Source organism: Jatropha curcas, chromosome 3, assembly GCF_041381405.1.
Source record: "Jatropha curcas cultivar XTBG-Jc1 chromosome 3, XTBG_Jcur_1.0, whole genome shotgun sequence".
Lineage (NCBI taxonomy): Eukaryota > Viridiplantae > Streptophyta > Magnoliopsida > Malpighiales > Euphorbiaceae > Jatropha > Jatropha curcas.
In genome coordinates, this window is record NC_143153.1 from 26,939,264 (window position 1) to 26,955,585 (window position 16,322).

The following is a 16,322-nucleotide window of genomic DNA, read 5'->3' on the forward strand; positions in this document are numbered from 1 at the left end:
AAGAGAAAGGAAAAAACAAAAAACAGAAAAGTGCTGTAATTCCCCAAAAAACCGGATTTTAAGGAGCCGTTAGGGAGTCCCTCGGGAAAAAATAGGGGTAATAATGTCAATCTGCAGCATTTCCAACAAAGGCAAGTCTCATTCGGCAGTATCAATGACACATAATTACACCATTTCACAGTACAACAAAGGAAAAAGTTCTCCTGGTTTTAATGCTCCTGTAGTCCTCTTCACTACCCTACCCTCCCTTGATTGATTCAAATACATTAATACAATACGGAGATACAGAGAAAGTGACATTTTCTCTGCAAATCTCTAATTAATTTCCATTTCCATCCTTTATTTTCCCTTTTTTTTTTTCTCTCTGTTTCTTTTCGATTTCTTTGAAATATATTAATTATTCTTTACTGAACTGGAATGAACGTAGATATCACACACAAATAAGCACACTCACGCATATCGAGGCTACCTTCTTCTCTGCACCCACTGTTACAGATTCCTCTCTCTCCTGCTTTTAACACTTCCTCTGTTTTGTTTGCATAATTGCAGGTCCTTCTCTCTCTATTTCTGTCTGTGTGAAATCTGATTACAGCATTGGCTTTCAATCTTCAGGTTTCTGTTAATGGCTTAGATTTTTTTTGACTTCTCAACCGCTCTTTGCTTGTTCGTGTTACCATCTTATTGTGAAAACAACTACTCCCTTCTCCGCCTTTTCACTTTCGGCTCTGTTTTTCCCCTGAAAGAAAAGAAAAGATAAACCATATCATTTTTTCTACTTCATTTTCGGTTTGTACTGTCTTACTCTTGTCTCAATCCTGTAATCAGAGCTTTCTTCAAGTGGGTTTCTCGTTTCTTGTACAACAACACAACGCATTTGCTTCTGTTGCTGTAGAAAAGCCCGCTCTGCTCTAAACCAAAGTTGGGTTTTTAAGAAGAAAGGGTTTTGCCTTTTTTCCTTCGTATCATTCCTTCATTTTCATTACCATTGTGAATTTCTTCAGGTGCATTTATAATTGTTTCCAGAGTTTTTATGGTCTTCTAGGCAGATTCTAAAGAGCGAAGTTAGTATACTAGAACGGTGTCGTTCAAGCTCTTGGGAATAGTGGGTTTAAGAAATGTCTATGAGTACGAGGAAAATGCAGTTAGAGTGCAATTTCTGGTGAAAAAAAGTTTATTTATTTATTTATTTTCATTCTGTTTGGATACTCAAAAATGGAGTTCATTTCATGAAACGGGTACTCATTTCTTACTTTAAAAATGGGTTCTGCAAGCTCTAAAGCAGAGAGAAATGAAGCTTTGCGTTTATGCAAAGAGCGAAGGAGGTTCATAAAGCAAGCAATAGATTCAAGGTACAATCTTGCAGCAGCTCATGTATCTTATATTATCTCTTTAAAAAACCTTGGCATAGCTCTCCGGCGATTTGCAGAGGCAGAGATTTTGATAGAATCTTCTCTATCAACAACGTCTGCAACTGAACTTGACAAAACCCCATCACACTCCTCATACCCTTCTCCCTCTCCCTCTCACATTGCAGAGGTTTCCGATTCACCTTTGCATAATGAAAGTCCCATTTCACCCCCAGTGGTGAAAATGAGTTATATGAGAGCAGGGGGAGTTAGCAATTCTGTGACTGTAAAGATTAGTTTGAATAATGGTAATGATGGTTTTGTTGAAGATGAATCGTTAGGGTTTTCCATGCCAATGCCGCCTCCTCCTCCTCCTCCTCCTCCTTTTGAGTCAGGTGGTTCTTGGGATTATTTTGATCCAAGTGATAATTGTGAAAGTTTTAGGTTTTTTAGGGGCAATGAATTGGATGTGGATTTTGATGATTTCAAAGGTTGGAATGAATTTCGGGGTCAAAGGGTTGGCATTGACCATAATGTGGTAGATGCTAAGGGGAAATGGACTAACGTTGGTTTAGATGGAAACGGTCACGTAAATGAAGGAAATTTAGGACCTAAATTGGAGCAAAAGGGTTTAGAAACCTCCAGTAATTCTAAAGTACTAAATGCTAGCTTTGTTGCAAGAGTAGAAGGCAATTCCCATTCAATTAGACAACCAATAGATATTCAAGTGAGGCAGGCAGAAATAGCACAAAATGTGACTCTTTTGCAATCTGGTTCAAAGAAAGAGAAAGCAGTGACCATGAAAGATTTATCTGCAGAGAGAGAAGATCCTTCAGAATTCATTACTCATAGAGCGAAGGATTTTCTTTCAAGTATCAAGGATATAGAGCATCGGTTTTTTAGAGCTTCTGAATCTGGCAAGGAGGTTTCCAGGATGCTTGAAGCAAACAATATAAGGGTTGGATATTCTGAGACAAAAGGTGATTGCTTTTGTTGATAACTAAAATTAATGTAATCGGGTTCCTTATCTGTCTGTTGCATTGCAAATGCTTGATGCTTTTGCTGCTGTAACTTTTTCATTGCTAATTTTTTATGCAAAAACTTCATACCAATTTTGATTCTCACAGGGAGTTCATCTGCCTCAGCAATTCTGGCAAATTTTCAGGTTTGCTGCCGTGGAAAGACTGCACTTGTTTCTCATGGTAAGCTTTCGCTTCAAGCATATTACGTGCCAACTTGAAGAATTTAAAGAGAATTTGTAAGATTTTAGCACTTTGGGACATTTGATAAATTGTAATTGAATGTAATGTAAAGTAATCAAATGCATTTTGGTGTAATTTGATTCTTATTGTGGTTACCATAAAAATGCATTTGATTACATTATATTATGGCTTACCAAATATATCCTCGTTTCATTTGGTAAAGCCATAACAAAGGCCAGTAAGATAAAGCCTGGCCAACAAGGTTAACGATAGTTTAGGCTGTATCTGGTGCATACACAATAAAATAAATGTTGCAACTGTGTAACAGTTAAATATTTCAATTCCTTTTTTTATGGGACTACTTGATTCACTTAATGCCTGGTGCCTGCTCAGTGCTGAATCAATAGTTGATTTCAACTAGCAGGATGCAGAGTAGAACCTTTTCTCCTCTTATTTTCTATGAGTGTGCATTATTTCTTGTCTTTTCATGCTATTTTTATCTTATACAATCTTTTAGAACCAGCAGAACATGTTACTAAGGTTATTACCTGGAAGCGGACAGCATCTTCAAGGTCATCTTCTTCTAGAAATCCACTTGCCACAGCCGCAAGAGACGATGTGTCTGACAGTGGTAGTGATTTTGTAGAAGAATTCTGCATGATTGCTGGAAGTCATTCCTCCACCCTTGATAGGCTGTATGCATGGGAAAGAAAACTATATGACGAAGTAAAGGTACTTAATTTAGACCTTGTTGCTTGCATGAATAATAACATGTTCTTGTGCCTACAGCACATGAATGTCGACATCATCCCATCGCTTTTCATTATATGCAATACATTGTTGAGTAATGTGATGAAGTACTATAGATATTGTACAACGATATACAAGTGAATGCACTGAACCAAGAAAGAAACTAATTAAAGCAATCAATAAGGCCACCCAATTTATAAATAGTTTGTATCTGTAATCCTGTTATGCATTAAGATTTTTCCTGTATGACCTAACCGGTTCTCTGGATTCATTTGGCAATTTTTGTGATGTGGAATTGTATAAAAGTTTTTGATCGCATAAATGTTTTTCTCGCATGATCGGTGGTGTTACTCATTATTGCAACCCAAAATACTTGCACTAGATGATGATGCTCAGTGGTGGGCATCATATATTGATTCTTCAAATTAATTAAACATTCTATATAATTTTGGAAATAGCCTAGTCTGGTTCCATGATACATACTTATATTTGATATGCTTAAATTCAACTTCTACACCACCATTTACAATAAATGAGAGAGGAGCTGTGAATAATGAGGAAGATTGGCAGATGGCACTAATCGAGTCAAATGAGTTTCGTTGCCGGTTGTAAGTTGTGACCCTGGATTTATCACTTCTTTTTTACTCTCTTTTTCTCACTTTTCTATCTGTCTTCGCTTTTGATGGCTCCAAATTATCCCCTCAATAAAAACCTATTGTGTGGTTATTATGCCAATATTCCATAAGTTGTGCAAAATGACAAAAATTGTTGATCCCTCAAGGATTGTCCCTGAGAAGGTGTACATAATGTTCATTGGCTCAAAGAGTCAGATCAAGACCATGGAATTCGGTAAATATTATCAGTACTTACCTAATAGACTAACTTTTTATTTGTTGGAGGAGAATTTTAGACTGCATCATTTTTTAAGATGAAAGTCCATAGTTTTAACTTTTTATTCATCAAAGAGCTCTTAGACTACATATTTTTCTAACATCAGAGTCTAATCAACCTAAGAATTCTATTTGCAATATGGCACCTTTTAGATCAAATTTTAAAGTGTATTTTTTTTTCATGTTTGAGGCAAATTCTAACAAATACAGGTGCAGCAGTGAGCATATTTTTAAAGTTTTTAGAATATATAGTTGTTTCACAGGAACTCCTTGAGCAACGTTGTTTATGAAAGCTGCCTTAAATGCATGATACATCAAGTGCTTCACTCTTTGATGCATCTTTGCTATCCTTCAGACAACCAATGCACATGCAAAGGCATCTTGTTCGAAGCTAGACTTCAAGTTATATAAAGAGATTTTTTTTTTTTTTTTTTTTTTAACAATCCAATCCAGATGCAAAGACATCTTGTTCCAATGCACATGATTTATTACGTTTCTTTGTTCCAGCCACACTCAATCCCCTTCAACCCTAATTGTAATATGTTGCCTTAACCCTTTGGCTGCATCAACTTGTTCAAGTGTCACATATCTGATCTGGGATTCCTTCAGCCTATCATACTCTTGGTGCAAGTCCTACATGGTCATAGAGAACCATTATATATAGCAATTCAAATTTAAGTGAGAGAAACAATTTATTTACATTACTGCTTCTAAAGATGCATTATTGAACTTCTTGTGCCATATAAAAACTATTAGTTCAAAAAGCTAAATGTGCCCTGAATGTTGAGTCGACTTCACCATTATCTTGTTATTTTATTCAAGTATATTAGTGTTGTCATCCTTAAACGATCAAACTTATTAACAAGTTGGTTGTACTGTAGGCAAGTGAATTCATCAGGAAGGAGTATGATCGGAAATGTAACCAACTCCGGCACCAATTCGCCAAGGATCATAGTGCCCAAGTGATTGACAAGACTAGAGCAGTTGTGAAGGATCTACATTCACGGATAATAGTGGCAATTCACTCCGTTGATACTATTTCAAAGAGGATTGAGAAAATGAGAGATGAAGAATTGCAGCCACAACTTCTAGAGCTAATTCAAGGGTAAGTGCTCTTTCCATTTCCTTGTTTGTCATTAAATATCTGATATTATTGCCACTTGTTATCATTATATTGTAGTCTTGAGATCTACGCCTGGGTGAATGTAGTGAATTATCTATATTTTTTAATTCATTGCAAAGTATTGCATGTAGGCTGATCAGGATGTGGAAGGCCATGCTCGAATGCCATCATTCACAGTATATCACCATCTCATTGGCATACCACTCAAGAAATGCTACAGGAACTCCTCAGGGAGATACTCGCAGGCAGATTATGGCTCAGCTTCAGGAGGAGATTGAGTGTTTTGGCTTAAGCTTTGCAAACTGGGTCAACAGTCTCGCATCCTATGTGGAAGCCCTTAATGGTTGGCTACAACACTGCATCTTGCAGCCACAGGAGCGTTCCAAGAGCAGGAAACCATTCTCCCCTCGTCGAGCTGTGGCGCCACCTATTTTTGTTCTCTGTCGTGATTGGTCAGCTGGGATCAAAGCTTTGCCATCTGAGGAACTTAGCAATGCCATTAAAACCTTCTTATTTGACTTGTGTGATTTAATGGACCAACAAGTACAAAAGAAAGAGAAATCAGTTGACGCAAACAATGGAGAATCAGAGGGCAAAGATGATGATGAGAAAAATGATGAGACCTCGTCAAACTTGCCGTGCATCCAAGCAAGTTTGACAAAGGTTCTTGATAGACTAAACAAATTTTCTGAGGCTTCGCTGAAAATGTACGAGGACATTAGACAGAGAAGTGAAGCAGCTCGATTGGCATACTTGAATTGCAGGCCAGCTAGATATTAAAGGTTATGTAATTATGAGCAGTGTTATGTAATTATAAAGCATTTTCACTCAGTTTATGATTGGTACTTGGAGACGAAAATAGATACTTGTAAATGTTGAAAGTATCGGTTCAAGGAGTGTTTGGGGAGAGTTAGAATTTGTTTTGCAGCATTGCAGAAATAGTGTTTTGCATCTTACTAGGATTCTTTAGTTTTTTGAGCTTTGTATTGCTTTCCAACCAGAAAATATAGATTTTTGCAGCCTTTTTGAGTTTTTATTACTTGTTTTATCAGGGGGCACTATGACCAGAAAGGAAAGATGAGGTGAGTTTATCTTAAGACATTTATCATCATGGCATTTTTCCCATAAGAAGCATCCACTTCTACATCTATCTTTTCTTTTTAGAGTGGAAAGATAACGGGTATTATTTACTTTCATTATTGCAGGTTCGAAGAACTTGGTTTTATTAAAGGGAGTACAAGTAAATGAACAAAGAATTCATTTGATTGGTGAATTTATAATGAATTTTCATGAAGGGAATATTGTATTGAAAATGAAAATCCATTTGATGTGTAGTATAATTAACTTGTACTTTTGTTAGTTCAAAATATATTGTTCTAGTAAATTTAAACTCATCACAGATTTCTCTCAAAAAAAAAAAAAAGAAAAGAAAAGAAAAGCGAAAAACTCTTTTACAGATTCTGTTGATATAATTTGATTGTGTAAAGTTGCTAAATTTTCTAGGTGTAAGTAAAGTTATACGTTTAAAATAAGTTCTTAAACTAATGCAGCTATGAAAATTTGTTTAACTCTGTAATATTTTTATGTTATTCATGCGTTTGATTTGAAATTTGAGATTTTCAACTGTAATTTAGCCTTCCTCAAATTTAAAATCTAAGATTTTATAAGCTTTTAAAACTTGTTATGAATTATTTGAATAAATATTTGACAATCCAAACATTGAATTTTAATCAATTCAAATACATAAATCCGAACATGATATTGCTAAAATTCGTTTTGAACTAGAGGATCGTTTTCGACTTCTCATGATGCTAGCGGAGTAGCTCACTCTAGATTTTTCCATGTAATTTTTCTTTTTCTTCATTTACATAACCAAAAGGAAAAAAGGCATCTACAAATAAAATGAATTTACATTTAAATTAAAAGCAAACACTCTATAAGTAAAAATCCATTCATCCAAACATGACAATTGTGGATTTATAAATGAATTAAATAAAGTTTTATGAAATTTATTAATACCAAACAAGAAGAAATTTGTACAACTATATTCTGAAAGGGAAAAAAAACATCAATATCTTCATTTTCTTATCATGTTATTCTTCCCTTGATGCAACGGAGTTTTTAATGAGCAATAAAAATACAAAAACTAAGGAATAAGAAAGCCTACCACTTTTTCCCAATTGCTGGGGCACTTGAATTTTTAACTTGTCATCCCTGTTTTAAAATCCAACATACTGAGTGTACTGAGCATAAGCATCAGATTGCATGGCAATTGGGGCCCGTGTAACGTGATCAGGAAAATCGAAAGCATCAACAAGTTCCCTCGCAATATTCCTCACTTGGAAACTAAGGTACTCTGTTAGCTTATGGATTGCCTGCACAATGAGAAAGTTGCATTACATAAGTGGAAAATCCCTATTAGACATCTCCTGTAACTATAAATTCCCAGGGAAAATATAACATGTATAAATGTCGTTTACTAGCTTTAATCACCATATGACATTATACATCATCACATCAGCACAAACTTACAGCGGTGATATATTAATGGTTAACTAAAAAAAATCGTTCAAACTTCACATTTCAACTCATATAAACAGCCTAAAAGAAGCGGAAATATCACGATACTGTCTGGCATCTGAATACCTTAGCTTTGTTTGGTGCAACATAGTCAACATTGCGGTATGTTCCAATGTCATTCCAGATCCGGTCCAAGGCATAAAGATCACAGACAAGTTTTAAAGCAGCTCGAGAGCTTGCATCAGGACAACTGGTACATCAACAGGTGAAATTAGAAAATAATTAGCCACGTAAAGAGGATGGAAAAAGTTTTGAGGCTGAGTTTAGGGAGTACTTCTGCACAGCTTCAATAAATTTTGCAAGGATCACGGATTCAACGTGAGATTCTGCAAGTGTGAGAAGGTGATTCAAGCACCGATTCCAAGCACCAAAGCTACCAAGACTTTTAGAGTGCTTGCGAAGTCGGACAGCAACACTTTGAAGCAGTCGAGATGTTCGGTACTGTAAGAAAAACAGTCAGTAATAGCTAGACATGCAGGTAGATTGTTTTATATATAATTATGGCTTTTACATCACAAAACCAGTGCTGCACTCACTCTGAAGGCATCCAACTGGAATTTAGGGTCTCTCAAGTGATCTTCACCCTCCCATCGTGCAGTTACTGGATTTGGTTGAGATAGATATGTATTCATTGATTCTCTCAGATAGTTCCATGTCACTGCCAATGTCCCACCTTGGAACTTCTCCTTGTATTGCTTTAAGAGATCACCTGCTACCTATGTCACAACTGAAATTTCAGACCCAGGTACAATTAAGAAGAAATAATATTTCCCAGACCTTATAAATAAAATCAATACTAGACTATAGCATCTGTTAATTCAAACCTATATTTTTGTAGTGTAAAAATTCAATTTTTCAGTCAACTGAAATTCTAGCAATTTTCTTTCTTTGATTTGTCTGATTTAATTCTATCCTAGATGTGATGCTCAGGAATTGAGATGTTTAAAGCCTACCCTTCTGTTTTACAATTTCCTTACAAGTCCTAATTGGCCAACTAAATATTTACTAATTCTAGCCTTCAGAAGTTCAGATAAATCAACTGTAGACTAAATAATTAACCTTGCATGCTATTCTACAACAAAACCTTCATCCAAACACAAGGCTACTATCCAGAAAAAGAATGCAGAGCGCATATTCTTTTACTGTAAGCTTAAATAACCATCAAATGACATTCATCAAATTAGCACACATCATAAACCATCAAGCAAAGATGCAATAAAAAGTTTTTGAGCACCTGTTGTAGCAGCACTGTGTTATCCCCTTCAAATGTCTGAAAAATGTCATGGTCATTTCTCAAGGTACCAAACCGATTGACAGCAGCATACCCATGTCCTCCACATGCTTCCCGGCAGACAGACAATGACTTTGCTGTATATGATGTCACATATGCCTTAAGGCCAGCTGAAAGTGCATGGACATCTCCAACTAATTGTTCATCATGAGTCTTTTTCATCTCCGAATATTTTTCTACCAAATGAATAGCGGCAAAATGGAATGCATAAGTTGAAGCTAGCATTGGCATGAGCTTGTGCTGCTGAGACTGATAATCAAGAATACTGACTTCAGGCTGCTTGGGAGGGCCAAACTGCTGGCGCAGCAAAGAATATCGGATGGCAATTGTTCCAGCAAGCTTGAGTACAGCAACTGAAGAATATGCAAGGCCAACCCTTCCACCAACAAGTTCCCCTAATGTAGCAGCAAATCGTTTATTTATAGTTGGAAGGCTGCTAGTGTACTTCCCATCCCGAGACACATCTCCAAATCGATTAAGAAGATTATCCCGGGGAATTCTTACTGAACTGAACCTCAACGCTCCATTGTCTACCCCATTTAGGCCTATCTTGTGGCCACAATCATGTATTTCAATTCCTGGAAGTGTCTGGTGAGTATTTATATCCCTTATCGGAACAATGAAGGCATGGACACCCATATCAGAGACGCCCTTAGAATCATGAGTAGGCAAAATCAGCCTGGCAAAAACAGTAGCAAACTTGCCATGAACTGCAGCATTGCCAATCCACCATTTGAGAGCTCCATCATGAGGAGTGTTGATTACAAATTCATCTCTAACTGGATCAAATGTTGCAACGGTTTGAAGGCCTTGCACATTTGAACCTTTGAAGCACAAAAGTAGATCATTTAATTAAGAAGTCTTTAAGTCACAATTACATCCAATAAAATAAAATACCCAAAATTTATATGTGCCTAGTAGAAAGAAACCTAGGTTCAGATCTAGGTACAATTCAAATGATAAAGACTGTAAAAGATATTTAGATGTGCATATGCACACATACTTCAAAGGAAAAGATACACAAAAGATTTATGCCTATAATCAAACAGAAGCCTCTGGCAATATTCATCCAGAGAAAATGAAATGAATAGTTGAATGGCGTTATATATAGTGTATCAGGACTACACCACTTCAATGACTTGCAGAATTTTTTGGATATTTTTCTTCAGAAGTCATACGCGATGCTACAACAGATGTCTTTCCACAGGAAACCTGATCCTTTCAAGATATATCTCCAATTCAAATTTCAGAAAAAAAATTAAATATTCATGGTTACAGTCCTGCTGAAGTTTAGAGAGTGGAGGAAGTTGGCGAAAGTTTGTGAAGCAGAATTGACTTGGACAGAAATATATATAGCAACTATTATGCTTCTGTTGGCAAATGGCAGTAGTAGGAACTTAAAAAAATTTTATACTTCATGGGAACGTTTAGCAATTTTCTATTTGTTTCTCAATCTAAGTCTATCGTAAAGCAAATTTGCGTTTTTGGTTGAACTGTTGTGTTTTGAGGGTGAGAACCTAGGATTCTACATCACTTTGTTAATGAGCATCTGATACACAATGGTAATGGAACAGTAATATATGTCCCATTAAACATCATAGTAGAAAATCGGAGAACTAAATGTTGGTAGAAGAGCTTACCATGATGTAGCTCTGTCATAGCAAAACAACCTGGGTATTCCAAATTGTCAATACCATCAAAGTACTTTTCCCTATGCTTTTTAGTTCCTAAGTTGATAACAGAGCCTCCCCAGAGACTGCACGAACAAATACTAAAAGTCAGAATTACATAGAAAAGATGATATGTGATTGGCCAACCAATTACGATAAAACATGCTAAGATTAAAGACAGGACAAAACAATCCAAGTGACAAACTAATATCTCATCTCGTACATTTAAACCTAAGAAGCACAAATCAAGAGATATGAAAATTGACTGAAAGGGTCAAAGATTCAAAAATTTCTTAAGCTAGTACACTGATTGAGGTTACTATAGAGGGCACTTATCTCATGCTTGATTATCTCAAAAATTTCTAACATGTTGAACTTAGAAATAAGGCATGATATTATTTTTCCCACTTCATGTTATCAAGATGGATGAAGGCTCATTGCCTGATGCCAAAAAGACAAAGAAGATTCTCACTCTTTAAAAATAGGAGGGGGAGTAAAGAAAAGAGACATCCCAGAAATAAACCAGTAAACAATCTGCAAACATTGAATCGTGTAGATAATCATGAGTACCAAGCAAACAGAACATTAATTACATTGCCAATTAATAGGGTCATTATTGAGGATCTTATGCAGCAAAAAGGAGCTATCAAGAAAAATATTTTCAAACATGTTTTTGATGAGAGAAGATAATTTGAATTTCTTTCTCATTAGTTCCACCTCTTCTTTCCATAATCTTTTTCCCTTCAATACACTTCAATTTATGGATGAAGGATAACATGGCAGGATTTGTTTGGCCAGTTACAAAGCAAAAATGATTTTTAAGGGGGCTGGAAAAACAATTTAAGATATATTAACAGATTTCAGTCTAAAATAAGTACACATGCATATAACACATTTTGCATGAGTTTACATAATGAAATGAGCATTTTAATACATATAATGAAAAGATTAAAAGGTATTTAAATGATTAAGTAATTTCATATATACTTTCCACTTATTGAAACATTAATAGGATTTAATTTATTTCACTAAGCATATATCTTTAATGGCTTATTTTTAAATGTTAATTTGATAGGTGAAAGCAATTTAGCCAAGACATATAACAGAAAATTAATCATAGGTACCGTTGTTTTTTTTTTTATTTTGTACGATAAAAGACCAAGAAAACAAATTACAGAATTGGACCACATTTCGTCTAAATGTATCAGCATAAAACAAACTGGAAAGGCCTATTATAGGAAGCAAGGAGAAAAATGACGGCCCCACAGGAAGAAAGAAAGCTAACTTAGCCAAACCAAGCAGCCAACTAATCAGCATACACATTCACTTTTCTGAATATGAGTTGACCTGTAAATCCCAACTTCAGTCCAACATGTTCTTTACTATAGATACTAATAATCTCAAATGCTTGGGAATTCTCTAATGTATTAAAGTAAATAAACTCATTTTAACCATGCAACCATAAGTAATCTTAAAAAAAAAAAAGAGAGAGAGAAATACTTTGCAAGAGGATGGCCATGCTAAATGTCTAGAATAAACCATGAAACATGCCCATGTATCAAGAAGCATTGCATGTAGCTGGGGGGCCATGGCTTCTTCTGGGATCCCATTATCATTGTTATTGAATTTGACCTTGGCAAGACTTTTACTTGTTCTTATTTCCAATTTCTTTTATCAAGCACACGGCTTTATATAGAGAAGCATGGCGTTTTTCAAATCAAATAGGAAGAGACATTAATACTAGAGTTGAAAGCTTGTAACAGTTACCATGCGAGATTATCAATCTAAAATCAATTATAATAGGAAGACTTTTACGAGCAACAGCAAAGACAAATAATCTAAAGAATAATTGATACATCGTTTTCTAGTGATATATATTTACAGAAGTACCAAATAGCAGCCAGATACAAACAGGATATTGAAACCTTCAAAATTACATCTTAACATATAGTCGAATCAGGGCGTATATAAAGAAAATAAATAACTACCTTCCCACTTCACATAAAAACAAAAAAATAGTAAAATTCACGCCATTTCTAAAGATTGTCTCTAGTCTAAAACAATCTAAAACCCGTATCAACTGACCAATATCACCACATCCGCACAACCATATTCAATTTCTCTATTCAATTTTAAAAATATATCGAGAAATTAAAGTTCAAATATAACAAAAGCTAACCTGTACTGGACACCCATTTTGATTCCAAGCGACATATCCACGCTACCAACCGCCTCAAGAATGGCAAAATACTTAACAGGATCATCTGCTACATATCTAAAAGGCCTAATTCCAGCCTCTCTAACCAAACCCAGTAGCTGTCTCCAACAAAGCTCCCTATAGTCATCTTTAGCTATCTCTACTGGGGTCTGCAACTCCGGCCTTGAATTAAAGTAAGCAAACACCTTCTCCTGTATCTCCCTATGTTTCCCTCTCATGTATAGCGACAGTTTATCAGTATTCACCACTAATTTCGCTGCTTTAGCGCACTCCACCATACCAAGCTGGTTGGAATCATAGAGAGAGCAAGGTATTGGGGTGAGGTGAAAGGACAACCTCTGGATGCGCCGAGAAACAACGATCTGGGTTTCATCCTCCGCTGTTGGATTAGGGTCTTTTGGCTCCATTTATATGAAGAATTTTTGAAGTTTCTTTGATAGGATATAGAAACAGAAAGTTTAATTCAGAGACACAGAAGACGAAGAAATGGGTAAAAGAAAGAAAGAAGAAAGATGGTTGGGTAGTTGAGTGGGAAAGTTTCTCTTCCCTATTTATATTTTATAAGATGCAGACTCTGACGTGGTGGTTGTTAGGATTAACGCGTGGGTTTTATTGATTGGATAGAAGCTTGGCAGTTAATAATGGCGCGCCTTCCAACGTAGTTAAGATATGTTCTTATTATTTTTATTATTCCTTTTTTATCTAATATTTATTTATTCCTGATTCAGGAAACTTATTTATTGAGAAGCGAAGGTGAAGAAGGAAACGTAAAATGTTGAGAAGATATTTTAAATATAATTTCTAAGAATAGTGATTTACTTTGTTATTACAGTTCTTACAAATTATTATAATTTCAATAAAGTTATTAAATTTTAATATAAATATTCAAAATAAATTAATTAAACTATAGCCCGTGCAATCCATAGTAGTATTATAAAAAATATGGATGAAGTTTTTTTCCAAAAAAAAATTATGAAAGTAAAAATAAAATTAATTATATGTACTCAATGTCAATGGCAGATCTAAAATTTAAAATTAAGAGATTAAAATAATTTTGAAAACTTTGGATGTTAAAATAAAAAAAAATCACATTATTTTACAACAAATTTAAGCTTTTTTTTTTTTTTTTTTTTACTTTGACCATAGCACCACTTCTCATTTCTCAACTCCTAATTTCTCTTCCATCGTTGTAGATATTTTCTTATTTTATTTAAAAAAAAAACTTTCATTTATTTATTTTGAGTTGATACCATTAAATATAGTTAGATGTTTCAAAGATTTTTATTTGGATACTCTAAAAAACCAAAAAAGATTTTTATTATTTGGATAATCCCTTATTTTTCAATTTATAAGGAATGAATAGTTTAAGACTCGGTTTTGTATAAATAAATTCAAAATATGAAATTCATCTATAAAAGAATTATTCATATTTTGTATGATTAATTTAAAACATATAATTTAATTGAATTCTATATAATTATGTATATAATAAATTTATAATTGAAAATTCATTTGCTTTTATTTTCTAAAATACCCTTGAAATAGCAACTTTACAAAAATAAATAATAGATATCAATTATATTTATGTTAGCTATATATTTTTTATATTTTATTAAAATAAATATATAAAATAAAAATAATATTAATAAAATTATTACATTTAAATTAGTGATAAATAGATATTTAACTTGAATCACTCTCTCATCGGTAGTAAAAAAAACACTTAAAGATACTAAAATAAAAACACAATAATAGAATTTTAAAAAAGTTTTGGTCAAAGTTTGATAAAATAAATAATTAAAAAAAAATAAAAAAAATAAAAAATTGACTTTGTAGATAGAGAAGTATAGTTTTGTTAAAAAAAATTAGATTACTTAGTTTTTGGAATTCATTTAGAAATTCCACCTATTTTTGTAAGGTTTAGTGTGGTTATATCCAATTATATGAAATCGAATTCCTAAACTTGAAATCTAAATTTTATTTTTCCAAACATAAAATATATATTTCTAAATGAACTCTACAAAATTATGTGAAATTCATTTATCACAATCAGGGGTAAATTAACATTTTTATTCTGTCAAAACATTTCAACTACACATATATATATATATATTTTAAAGAGAACTACATTATAGTTTAGTTCCTAAAACTGTTGAATATTTCTTTGTTAACGACTAGTTATTCATTAAAATAATTATAATCTAGCTTTAATATTTAAATTGTTATTTTAATAGATAATTAATTTCTTTTAAATATGATATGTAAAAATTTTAATATAAAATTCTAGCTGCGGTGCCGTATGCGTGAATTAAAAATATATAAAGAAGGCACGTCTGAATATTAATATATTATTATCATTATCATTCTTAAATAGGAAAATAAAATAGTAAAAGTAAACTGCGACTGCGTAACTCTGAGGATAAGGGAAGATGTGGATAACGAGATTTGACCAACTGTTACTTACGTGGAATTTGGAAGCTTCCAAAAATGTTTAGACCAACTTATAATAATAAGTTTGATGCTTTGGGTAATGGTTTTTTTTCCCTGTTTTTTTTTTTTTAGGAGATAATGGGTATTTTCTTTAAAGTTTAAACTACTAAATTATTTATTTGCTTGCTAAAATGATCGGTTGGTTAACAATTTAAAAAAAAAAAGTAATTGTAAAATACATTAAATTAAATTGGGGTGGCCACTTCGGGATAAATGCATTTTCTTAATTAAGTTAAAATATTTATCATTTTTTAAAATTAAAAATTTTAATTGAGTTTAAATATTTGTAAATAAATTAAAATACTTTTTTTAAATAATAAGGTATTGGTGTCATTTTTTTATATTTAACATTTATTGTTCATTTAATCAATTTTCTTCTATATCATATTTTTGAGGAATCGTTTATTTAATCAGTTTCCCTATATTCTCATATCTATGAGGACTCGTTTTTAAGAATGTTTTTTACACGTTATTTATAATTATTATTGACACTTGTGATTTAATATTTTTAATAATAAATTTAATTTAAAGATATGTTTTATAATTTAATTTAATTAAAAGATTTATTTGACTTAATATTGATAAAATATACTTTAATTTTATATTTTCTTTATTAATATCTATAATACTAATGTCTATCATTCAAATTTTATTTGATTTATTATATTTATGTTTGTCAAAATCTAATATAAAATTCTTTATATTTCCAAACTTTTATGTTAATATTAGTATAATTACATATAATATTAACTTATACACGTA

General features: G+C 33.1%; 2 protein-coding genes across 4 annotated transcripts; one reads left to right on the top strand and one right to left on the bottom strand.

The window, feature by feature from the left end:
- Nucleotides 1-214: 214 nt before the first annotated feature.
- LOC105650770 (bZIP transcription factor, putative (DUF630 and DUF632)) lies at nt 215-6,347 on the top strand. 2 transcript variants are annotated; one of them, XM_012237731.4, is made up of 5 exons: nt 215-2,326; nt 2,474-2,548; nt 3,075-3,280; nt 5,070-5,293; nt 5,443-6,347. In XM_012237731.4, the coding sequence occupies exons 1-5, from the start codon at nt 1,258-1,260 to the stop codon at nt 6,089-6,091; spliced, it is 2,223 nt and encodes a 740-aa protein (XP_012093121.1). In that variant the 5' UTR covers nt 215-1,257; the 3' UTR covers nt 6,092-6,347. The 2 variants fall into 2 exon arrangements, with proteins under 2 accessions (XP_012093121.1, XP_012093113.1); XM_012237723.4 differs by having other exon boundaries at nt 216-2,326; nt 3,066-3,280.
- Nucleotides 4,416-13,607, bottom strand: ACX2 (acyl-CoA oxidase 2). Of its 2 annotated transcripts, XR_016319965.1 has the most exons (8): nt 13,032-13,607; nt 10,823-10,938; nt 9,126-10,006; nt 8,428-8,607; nt 8,166-8,332; nt 7,958-8,081; nt 7,479-7,686; nt 4,416-4,821 (listed from the first exon to the last, which is right to left on the bottom strand). XR_016319965.1 is itself a non-coding variant. In XM_012237742.4 (7 exons), the coding sequence occupies exons 1-7, from the start codon at nt 13,475-13,477 to the stop codon at nt 7,531-7,533; spliced, it is 2,070 nt and encodes a 689-aa protein (XP_012093132.1). In that variant the 5' UTR covers nt 13,478-13,607; the 3' UTR covers nt 7,288-7,530. The 2 variants fall into 2 exon arrangements, 1 of the variants encoding a protein (XP_012093132.1); XM_012237742.4 differs by lacking the exon at nt 4,416-4,821 and having other exon boundaries at nt 7,288-7,686.
- Nucleotides 13,608-16,322: the final 2,715 nt, after the last annotated feature.